This window comes from Arabidopsis lyrata (genome assembly GCF_000004255.2).
Source record: "Arabidopsis lyrata subsp. lyrata unplaced genomic scaffold ARALYscaffold_4, whole genome shotgun sequence".
In the NCBI taxonomy this organism is placed as follows: Eukaryota; Viridiplantae; Streptophyta; class Magnoliopsida; order Brassicales; family Brassicaceae; genus Arabidopsis; species Arabidopsis lyrata.
Genome location: NW_003302552.1, coordinates 12553443 through 12564716, shown reverse-complemented (window position 1 = coordinate 12564716; position 11274 = coordinate 12553443). Strand labels below are relative to the sequence as shown.

Below are 11274 nucleotides of genomic sequence, written 5' to 3'. Positions count from 1 at the left end.
ATGGAATTGGACGACAATTTGTGGAAAATGGTGTTATTTGGCTTTTGGGTTGGCCGTTGAACTATTCCAGAAGCTCCTACATTATTCTCTGTCTTTTTTACAAATTGTACTACCAATAAATGTAGAAATTTCATAAAATTAAATGTCATATGGAAACAAATTTTCAGAATTGTTGTGAACTGTGTCTTTCATTAATAGGATAGGAGATATATATACAAGGATAATAGCAGGATACAGAGAATAAGGTAAAATCCTAATGGGTTATGGGCCGGTTATGGAGTCCATCCATATGGTTTATAACACTCCCCCTTGGAAGACATAACCGTGGCCGATACTAAACCAGGATCTCTATAATGCGCTGGGGAATGTTGCCTCATTAAAACCTTACCAGGAAAACCCAGTGGGACAAAACCATGGTGAAGGAAAAAGAGTACAACACGCATTACTCCCCCTGATTTGAGCATCACTGTAGATCCTTAAGTCCGCGCATCCCGATCTGATGAATGAGCTTCCGGAACGTTGAAGTCGGCAATGATTTGGTGAATAGGTCGGCTGAATTCTCACTTGACCGGATCTGTTGAACTTTGACCTGACCGTCCTTCTGTAATTCATGAGTGAATAAGAGCTTTGGCAAAATGTGCTTCGTCCGGTCTCTCTTAGTGTAGCCGTCCTTGAGTTGAGCAATACAGGCTGCGTTGTCTTCAAATATGATGATCTTTGATGTAGTAGTAGATGCGTCTTAAGGAAGGCTGCCTACGTACCCTTGGAAAGGATCAAGCCACACATAGTTCCTATTCATTGCTCATACCATAATCTGATCTTATGAATATCCTACATTAGTAAATCAAACTAAACCAAAGCAAACTGGACCTTCTTTGGTTAGATCAGTATAGAATAAACCCAAGTAAACAACGCAGGAAGAATAGACTTTAAAACTTAATCAAACCTTCCTTTAAACCTTTCCAGTGCCTTTGGGTTGATCATGAACTAAATTTAGACAGGAGACTCACGGCAAAACAAATGTTTGGTCTAGTGTGTCTAGCCAAATTCATTAGAACTCCTATGGCACTGAGGTATGGCATTTCCGGACTGAATGGATCACTATCCAATCTGAGGCTTCTCACCACCATTGGGCCTGGTCAATGGGCGGGCCTGGTCCTTATTAAATCTCCTTGAGTACTCTTTCAGTGTATGCCATTTGATGCACAAGGATTCCATTATTCACGTACTCAGGTTGTAATCCCAAACAGAACTTAATTATTGCCTAGGTCTTTCATTTGAGATTCTTTTCTTTAGATATACTCAACTGTTTGGGCAATTACCCAGAGGTTTAAATCATTCATATACACTGCTATGATTACAAATCCTTTGTTTTTAAACTTCTTGATAAAAATACATAGACTGATCGGATCGTTTTTATAGCCTTCTCTGATGAGATATTCGCTTAACCGGTTATACCACATACGTCCGCTTTGTTTCAGTCCATATAAGGATTTGTCCAGCCTTATGCAGTGCTGTTCTCGAGAATCTTTCTTATCTTTGAGCTCAATACCCTCTGGTAATCTCATATATTATCCAGTGGACTTATATAAATATGCAGGCATTACATCCATTAGCCGCAAATCTTTCTCTTTTATATAGCCAGACTTAGCAAAGATTTATATGTCTTAGCATCCACCACATGGGAGTATATCTCCTCTATTTCTGGTCTTTGTGTGAATCCTTGTGTGACAAGCCGTGTCTGATATATCACGCTTTCACTATGTTTATTTCACACTATCACAAAGACTCATTTGTCCCACTGGCTTTACATTGAATGGTGTCCTTTGTATTGGACCAAACACATTCTTCTTCTTAATGATTCTTAGCTCCACGTTTTATGGTCTTGTACCATTTTAATCAATCAGGTCTTTGAGTGCACTCTAGTATAGACGTGGGCTCCTGATCCTCATTCATTTCAGTTGCTACCTTGTGCGCAAATATATTATCATTTATGTCGACATTTTTTCGGTTCCATTATATTCTAGACATGATATAGTTTATAGAGGTCTCTTTACACCTTCAGGACCTTGAGGTTTGGCGTCCCAAACCTCATTGATTGGTACCTTAGGGTTATGTCTATTAGCCGGCCATGTCTATGGTTTCTTGAACCTTCTCGGTTTCCCTTGCACCTTTCTTTGATTTCCGAGGGTTCTTGTCTTTGGAACCTTTTGGGTCTACCACGTTTCTTACGTATTGTAGCCTCTGTAGCAACTTGATTATGTTCCTTGTGAACATCAATATATACTGGTGCATTACAAGCTGGTATGTACGATTTTGTTACTCTCTTTGGGTCATTATAGGAATCTTGGCAATTGTTTTAGCTAGCTTTTGCAGATATATAGTCTTTTGGATCTCTGATGGAGTCCGAGGATCTTGCCATGTGAAGGATGTTTGATTCCATTTAAGTTCTTTGACCAGCTTGTTAGTCTCTCCACCCAGTGTTGGGAAAACAGATTCATTGAGATGACAATCCTGTATCTGGCCTTTGGCTCGAGATACTTAATGATGATGGGAGAATCATTTTTAACATATATTCCCATCCCCTTTTGAGGTCCCATCATTTGCTCTCTGTGGTGGTGCTATGGATAAATAGGTGACACACCCAAATGTCTTTAGATGGGAAACGTCTGGCTCATGACCCGTTAGCAATTGGGATGGGGAATATCTATGCTCACTAGATGGCCGAATGCGTATTAGTTCAGTAGCGTGTAAAACTGCATGTCCCCAAGCTGAGACCGGAAGCTGCGACCTCATGAGTAATGGTCGAGCAATTAGTTGAATTCGTTTAATGAGGGATTCAGCTAATCCGTTATGTGTATGGAGATTTGCCACAGGATGTTCCACACTTACCCCCATGGCCATACAATAGTCATTAAATGCTTGGGAAGTGAATTCACCAGCATTATCTAAACGTATGGTCTTAAGAGGAAAATCTGGAAAATGGGCTCGCAATCTGATGATTTGGGCCAATAACCTAACAAACGCTTGGTTCCTAGAAGACAATAGGCAAACATGCGACCAGCGGGTCGATGCATCGATTAAAACCATGAAGTACCGAAATGTTCCACAAGGTGGATGGATCGGACCACATATGTCTCCTTGAATTCGTTCCAGAAAATGTAAGGTCTCTTTAGACACTTTGACTGGTGAAGGTCGAGTGATAAGCTTCCCTTGTGAACAGGCTATGCACGTGTGGTGCTTAGGGAAAACTCGGTTTTCTTTAAGGGTGTGCCCTTTAGAACTTTGAATTAATTTACGCATCATATTAAGAATCCTCTGGACCTCAGGACAGAGTTGAAAAAAAAAAAAAAACGGTGCTATTACCCAAAAGCCCGATTCGATCGAAAGAATCTCAGATTCCAAGAATTCAAATCCATGAATGAGTATAACTCAGCACTATTTAAAATAGTGTCAATACTGAGATTCCGTGGTGAGGAAATTACTGAGAATGACTTGCTAAAGAAAGCATTCTCGACCTTTCACACAAACAATATATTGCCTCAGCAACAATATCGTGCTGATAACGTGTTGTGAACTGTGTCTTTCATTAATAGGATAGGGGATATATATACAAGGATAATAGCAGGATACAGAAAATAAGGTAAAACCCTAATGGGTCATGGGCCGGTTATGGAGTCCATCCATATGGTTTATAACAAGAATCTAATAGTTGAATTTGTTTGTTGTGGATATTAGGGTTCAGGGTAGGTGATTCGGTCACTAGGGAATGAACATGATTCGACTTCGTTCGGTGTACACGGAATAGGTACTGAAGAGGAGGATTGTTCTTGATCGAAAGTTTTATGAAAGATAAATGGAAGAGAGATGTTGAACATTGATATTCGACCATTTTCGGAATCTAATAGTTGAATTTGATGGTTGTGGAGAACGAACATGAATCGACTTCATTCGGGTATACGGAATTGGTTCTTTAATTCGACTGTCGATTTGCCTTATGTTATCGCATTCACACTGAAGTATTGCATTCTTTTTATAGTACAGTTAAGATCAACTGCTCATTATATGATAACAATGAACCAATCAAGGTTAAGCCTCCTCTTCGTCGCCAAGATTAGAGTTCACTTTTTCCTTACAAATATCACAAGTAATCTCATATGGCTGTCCTTCCAATTTGGTCACACCAAGATCACCATTCTTGATCAAACTAGATTGCTAACATCATCAAATCACATAGGTAACATGACTTATCAATCCCTGATCGAATCAATTAGTCTCACTAATTGGTTTGATCATTTTTCTTAATCTTTGCATTTAAGCTGTTTTCCTTTGTTAAAACCAAGATTCACTATTTAAAAGCCATGATTTGTTCCAGACACTGTCTTGATTATGAATAGGAATTTCTCTTAGAGCAATTTTTGCTTCTCGTTGACACTTATATCAGAGTTGTCTTAACCACAGTCTTGTGGTGTCTATCTATCCTTGAGTCATCATTCATTCGGATTTCTGACGAGTTAGCATCTAGGTATCTCAATCATAACCTAAGCCTTACCGGTCCTGAAGCTTATATAATATGACACTTGAATGTCTTTGCTACAGTGTCATCAAGAGCTCATTACTTATTCATCATGTCCGGAAACATTGTCTAGTGGTAATATAGAGAACACTATCTATCTACTCTATGTAAAATCCAAATGAAGGTTTAAATCATGGAATCAGCGGAACTGTAGAGGTATGAATCCAATTGCTTCAACAAAGACCACATGACAAATCTACGGAGGGGAATGTTTCCCAACTTATCCTTGATTATTGGTGCATAAAACTAAACCAGTGCATGTCAGAAATAAATACCAGATGTAAAATCGACAAAGGATCTGATTTAAAGGGCTAGTGTCAGGTTTCATAGCTTTTGATCAAAAGATAGAAAGCATAACTAAAGGCTGACCGCAACAATGTAAGCATTCCAAGAATCACACTGTTGAAAGCTCTTGACTTGTTCGTACTTGATATCACGTCCAGCACCAAACCCATCTGTTCTACGCATTTCAGAAGCGTCCGGCATTTCTCTGAGCCAGAAATGGACTGAGCTAAACCCAGCTTCCTCCATACAGTCCTTTATCTCCGGTAATGACCACCTACACATACATGAACAGACCAGGAATTACTTCTCAGGAACTTAATGTGATTCACAGATTCAAGAGTGCAAGTACAATAAATCTATGGACAATAAGGAAAGCAGGAATATTGTCTTGCCCGAATATAACATTCAATACCATTTCACTGCTACTTATTTGCTAACATATCAGCTACATTCGAGCACATGTTTGTGTAAGTTTTTATCCATAGTGGCTGCACTACAGAATCTCTACCACACCCAACCAACCAAAATAACCAAAAGCCAACGCTTATCAAGTTATCTAAAATGATAAGCAAACTCCTAAGTATTAAATATGCTGTTTTTCGTTACTGAGATTTTCTTAAGGCTTGTGGGAGATAGAGTAATGACTGTCCCACTTTGGAGAAAGAATGGATGTGGAAGCAGACTACAGGACACTTACAGTCTCCAGCTATATGAAAAAGCATGGCGAATCTTTCTGTTCTGCTTCTGAAGGTGATAGTGCAGACTGATCCTTGTCTTGCGACTTAAAATGTCAAACTCAGCCTGCTCCCATGTATACTGCCAAATGATATGGACAATCGTTAATACTGTTATTCCTATAAAGTTTGACACCCTTTTGTACCAAATGAAAGTATAAGAATGAATTCTTACAGTGAAATTTGGGAATTTCCGTTGAAGCTTCAACTGTCCCTCAGCAGAAGCACCTCCATATAAATCCATCACGAAAATACCACCTTTCTTGGACAAAGCATCACGTGCATTCTTGAAGTAAGAAACCAACTCCGAGCGTTTGTGGAGACAACAGCAACTAAAATTAAAAGCACACACGATATCCCTCTTCGGTAACGAATCAGGTCCATCTTTCTCTAAAGATTCGACAACGCTAGGATCAACCAAATCTTCATTATCATCACCATCATCCAAGCTTATATTTTGTATCAGCTCATGGGATTTAGATTTCACTTGCTTAGCCTCAAGAGGACTCAAAACATTCCCATGAAAAAGCGACATTCTTGAATACACGTCAGAACCAAGTTTACTAATGTTGTTATCCATGCACCATTCTAACGCCTCAAGGTCAAAATCTAGCCCTATAGCAGTCCGCCTTGTGTCAGTCTTGAGCCACTCCGCACTATTTAAACAATCAATGCAAAACTTATTCACCAACTACAGCATTCAAGAAACCAAAAGCTAAAATTTTCACCATTAAGTGAAACACACACCTTAAAAGAGCAGTGCCACAAAAATCTTCTTGAAAATGGAGAGGTTGTCTTCCACCAACATACATTAAAAAGAACTTCTGCAAGTAACTTATGTCTCCTTTTGGTGACTGCAGCAAACACATACAATACAATGAAAGACAAGAACAAATGTTAAAAGCTTAGTGCTTGATGAAAGAAGAAGAACAGTGAAACACACACAAGAACCACTCAATGGAATCTAAAAGGCTATAGGCACAGAATTGCAATTACCTGAACAGATTGTTGGTAAAGAAGAAACTTTGACGGCAAATCCGATGATTCGTTTCCTTCATTACAGTTTTCGTCTTCTTCTTCCTCAGAGTTTTCTTCATCTTCGTCGTCGACGGAGGCAACAACCGGCGGGTGTTGATCGTAGAAATCTTCAGTATCATTCGAAAATTCACCTTTGTGGCGACGTCGATTAGGTTTTTTCTCTCGTTTCCCCATTTGTCGTCCAAATTGGAATTCAAACCAGAGAATAGAGCAGAGGCTCAGAGCGAGGAAGAAGAGAAAAGCGTTGACTTTTGCGTTTAGTGTTGAAGAAAGTGCCCTAAACTATGCCACGTAGGCCCTATTGCTCTTGCGTTCCGTATACCGGTTTAGTGGTTTTTTTGTGATCAAAGACCGGTTTAGTGGTTCGGATGGTATTTATGTGGTTTTTTTTTTTTGGTTTTTTGATAACCACGTGGTTTAGACTTTAGAGCAACTTCAACTTAGGCCTGGACAAAAAAACCGTACCCGAGTACCCGAACTGAAACCGACCCGAAAAAACCGGTTCGGGGCGGGTACGGGTATTAGCTATTTATCCTATTGGGTCTTATATTGTCGTACCCGTGGGTATAGGGTAAAACCCGATCCGAACCCGATACCCGAACGGGTACCCGATTACCCGAAATTACTTATACTTATACATATAAAAACTTTATATATATGTAATATTTGAGCTAAATACATTTATATCCAAATATCCGAGAGTAATTACCAAAAATTAAATGCACTTATATTTATATATTTAAGACTAAATATATTTATACGCGAGATGCTTGTAAATTTTTTAAATATTTGGACAAAATTCTGGTTATTCGGATAAATTTTTGGGTGAAACTCGGATATTTGAGTAAAATTGCGGATAAAATTTGGATATTAGAGTAAAATTTCGGGTATTTGGTAAAATTTTGGGTATTTGGGTATAAAATACCAGAACCCGATGGATGCCCGATTTTTTCGGGTATTTAGCAGTTCTAAAAATCTAAACCTGAACCGACCCGAACCCGATTAGACCCGAACCGAAACCGAACCGATATTTTAGATTTACCCTATTGGGTCCTAAACTCCTCTACCCGAAAGACCCGTACCCGATCGGGTTTTACCCGAACCCGACCCGCATACCCGAATGCCCACCCCTACTAGATGGTGTTTCGGTGTGGCGAAAATGGTTTTCCCGGGTGTTAGATTATTGTTTTAATATCTATATATACATTTTTGGATCATAATTAGCAAATAAATCCTGAAGTTGAAAAGTATTTACAATGACATGCCACTAGCATTAATTATTTAGATTTATTTTATTTACGTAAAGATTTTTAATTGAAATTCATTTCTCATATATTTAGCAAAAGTCTCTACAAAATCTTTCCTTATCTATTTAAGTAAAGATTCTGAAATCAAATATGTTCTCAACAATTTACCAAAAATTTCTACACAATCTTTTTAAAAATCTCGACTTAGTTAACTTCTGATTTTTATCTGAAAAAAAAAATTAATTGTAACGAGTGATGTAAAAATCGGGAATGTTGATACTACAATTTCTTCTACTTCTTTTTTTCATATAATAAAAATTATCTATATATACTTAAAACCTCTAAACAAAACGGGTTTTATGGTGCAACGGGTTTAGATCAATATTAATATTAAACAATATATTATGGATGAAATCCTAGAATTAAAAATCAAAATTTAATTATAAAATCATAAACACTAAACAAAATAAACAATATTAACAAAACAAATACAACTTAAAATTTTGCAAAATAATTTTTTAGTTATAAAAAAATTGATCCGCGGTGTACCACGGGGTAAAATCTAGATTTAGAAGTTTAAGGAGAAATTTTTTTTAAAAAAATAGCTCCGCGGTGTACCACAAGAAAAATCTTTCTCCTAAACTGAGGCAAGAAGAAGAAGAAAGTCAAATGTCGTTTAAGTGTATATATAGATATACCATTTAAACCTAAAACACAATTAATATACTCAAAATTATTAATATAGATATATGGATGGTACATTTATAAAATAGGTCCAAATATTATATTATATACTCTCTATTAATAAACAAAACTAATTATATTTAGCTTTTTTTAAAAAAATTATAGCCCCGCGGTGTATGGCGGGTTCAAATCTATCTATATATACATTTTTGGATCATAATTAGCAAATAAATCCTGAAGTTGAGAAGTATTTACAATGACATGCCACTAGCATTAATTATTTAGATTTATTTTATTTAAGTAAAGATTTTTAATTGAAATTCATTTCTCATATATTTAGCAAAAGTCTCTACAAAATCTTTCCTTATCTATTTAAGTAAAGATTCTGAAATCAAATATGTTCTCAACAATTTACCAAAAATTTATACACAATCTTTTTAAAAATCTCGACTTAGTTAACTTCTGATTTTTATATGCAAAAAAAAAATTAATTGTAACGAGTGATGTAAAAATCGGGAATGTTGATTCTACAATTTCTTCTACTTCTTTTTTTTCATATAATAAAAATTATTTTTTAGGGATATTTTCTTAAAACCTCTAAACAAAACAAAGGGTTTCAAAAGATAGCTTCTCTTTTGGCGGGTCGATCCGCAAACCCGCAACTCTCTACGGGCTTATCCGCATGAACCTGCAACCCGTAGTGGATAAAAATATTATTCAAAAAAAATAACAAATGATGTTTAATTTTACGGGACGGGGTTATATGGTGCAACGGGTTTAGATCAATATTAATATTAAACAATATATTATGGATGAAATCCTAGAATTAAAAATCAAAATTTAATTATAAAATCATAAACACTAAACAAAATAAACAATATTAACAAAACAAATACAACTTAAAATTTTGCAAAATAATTTTTTAGTTATAAAAAATTGATCCGCGGTGTACCACGGGGTAAAATCTAGATTTAGAAGTTTAAGGAGAAATTTTTTTTAAAAAAATAGCTCCGCGGTGTACCGCAAGAAAAATCTTTCTCCTAAACTGAGGCAAGAAGAAGAAGAAAGCCAAATGTCGTTTAAGTGTATATATAGATATACCATTTAAACCTAAAACACAATTAATATACTCAAAATTATTAATATAGATATATGGATGGTACATTTATAAAATAGGTACAAATATTATATTATATACTCTCTATTAATAAACAAAACTAATTATATTTAGATTTTTTAAAAAAAATTATAGCCCCGCGGTGTATCGCGGGTTCAAATCTATCTATATATACATTTTTGGATCATAACTAGCAAATAAATCCTGAAGTTGAGAAGTATTTACAATGACATGCCACTAGCATTAATTATTTAGATTTATTTTATTTAAGTAAAGATTTTTAATTGAAATTCATTTCTCATATATTTAGCAAAAGTCTCTACAAAATCTTTCCTTATCTATTTAAGTAAAGATTCTGAAATCAAATATGTTCTCAACAATTTACCAAAAATTTATACACAATCTTTTTAAAAATCTTGACTTAGTTAACTTCTGATTTTTATCTGCAAAAAAAAAATTAATTGTAACGAGTGATGTAAAAATCGGGAATGTTGATTCTACAATTTCTTCTACTTCTTTTTTTTCATATAATAAAAATTATTTTTTAGGGATATTTTCTTAAAACCTCTAAACAAAACAAAGGGTTTCAAAAAATAGCTTCTCTTTTGGCGGGTCGATCCGCAAACCCGCAACTCTCTACGGGCTTATCCGCATAAACCTGCAACCCGTAGTGGATAAAAATATTATTCAAAAAAAATAACAAATGATGTTTAATTTTACGGGACGGGGTTATATGGTGCAACGGGTTTAGATCAATATTAATATTAAACAATATATTATGGATGAAATCCTAGAATTAAAAATCAAAATTTAATTATAAAATCATAAACACTAAACAAAATAAACAATATTAACAAAACAAATACAACTTAAAATTTTGCAAAATAATTTTTTAGTTATAAAAAATTGATCCGCGGTGTACCACGGGGTAAAATCTAGATTTAGAAGTTTAAGGAGAAATGTTTTTAAAAAAAATAGCTCCGCGGTGTACCGCAAGAAAAATCTTTCTCCTAAACTGAGGCAAGAAGAAGAAGAAAGCCAAATGTCGTTTAAGTGTATATATAGATATACCATTTAAACCTAAAACACAATTAATATACTCAAAATTATTAATATAGATATATGGATGGTACATTTATAAAATAGGTCAAAATATTATATTATATACTCTCTATTAATAAACAAAACTAATTATATTTAGATTTTTTAAAAAAAATTATAGCCCCGCGGTGTATCGCGGGTTCAAATCTATCTATATATACATTTTTGGATCATAATTAGCAAATAAGTCCTGAAGTTGAGAAGTATTTACAATGACATGCCACTAGCATCAATTATTTAGATTTATTTTATTTAAGTAAAGATTTTTAATTGAAATTTATTTCTCATATATTTAGCAAAAGTCTCTACAAAATCTTTCCTTATCTATTTAAGTAAAGATTCTGAAATCAAATATGTTCTCAACAATTTACCAAAAATTTCTACACAATCTTTTTAAAAATCTCGACTTAGTTAACTTCTGATTTTTATCTGCAAAAAAAAAAATTAATTGTAACGAGTGATGTAAAAATCGGGAATGTTGATACTACAATT

At 35.0% G+C, this 11274-nt stretch overlaps 1 protein-coding gene across 1 annotated transcript; it reads right to left on the bottom strand.

Moving 5' to 3' along the window:
- Positions 1–4727: 4727 nt before the first annotated feature.
- On the bottom strand, positions 4728–6881 carry LOC9317050. Its single transcript, XM_021030017.1, has 5 exons — positions 6592–6881; positions 6343–6449; positions 5771–6251; positions 5559–5677; positions 4728–5135 (listed from the first exon to the last, which is right to left on the bottom strand). The coding sequence occupies exons 1-5, from the start codon at positions 6805–6807 to the stop codon at positions 4934–4936; spliced, it is 1125 nt and encodes a 374-aa protein (XP_020885676.1). The 5' UTR covers positions 6808–6881; the 3' UTR covers positions 4728–4933.
- Positions 6882–11274: the final 4393 nt, after the last annotated feature.

Bases quoted from the DNA above. Each gene is read 5' to 3' on its own strand.
- LOC9317050 (XM_021030017.1), bottom strand. From the start codon at position 6,807: ATGGGGAAACGAGAGAAAAAACCTAATCGACGTCGCCACAAAGGTGAA. The intron at 6,450-6,591 runs GTAATTGCAATT...TGTTTGCTGCAG, and splicing joins TTTACCAACAATCTGTTCAG to TCACCAAAAGGAGACATAAG. The intron at 5,678-5,770 runs GTAAGAATTCAT...ATCATTTGGCAG, and splicing joins GGAAATTCCCAAATTTCACT to TATACATGGGAGCAGGCTGA.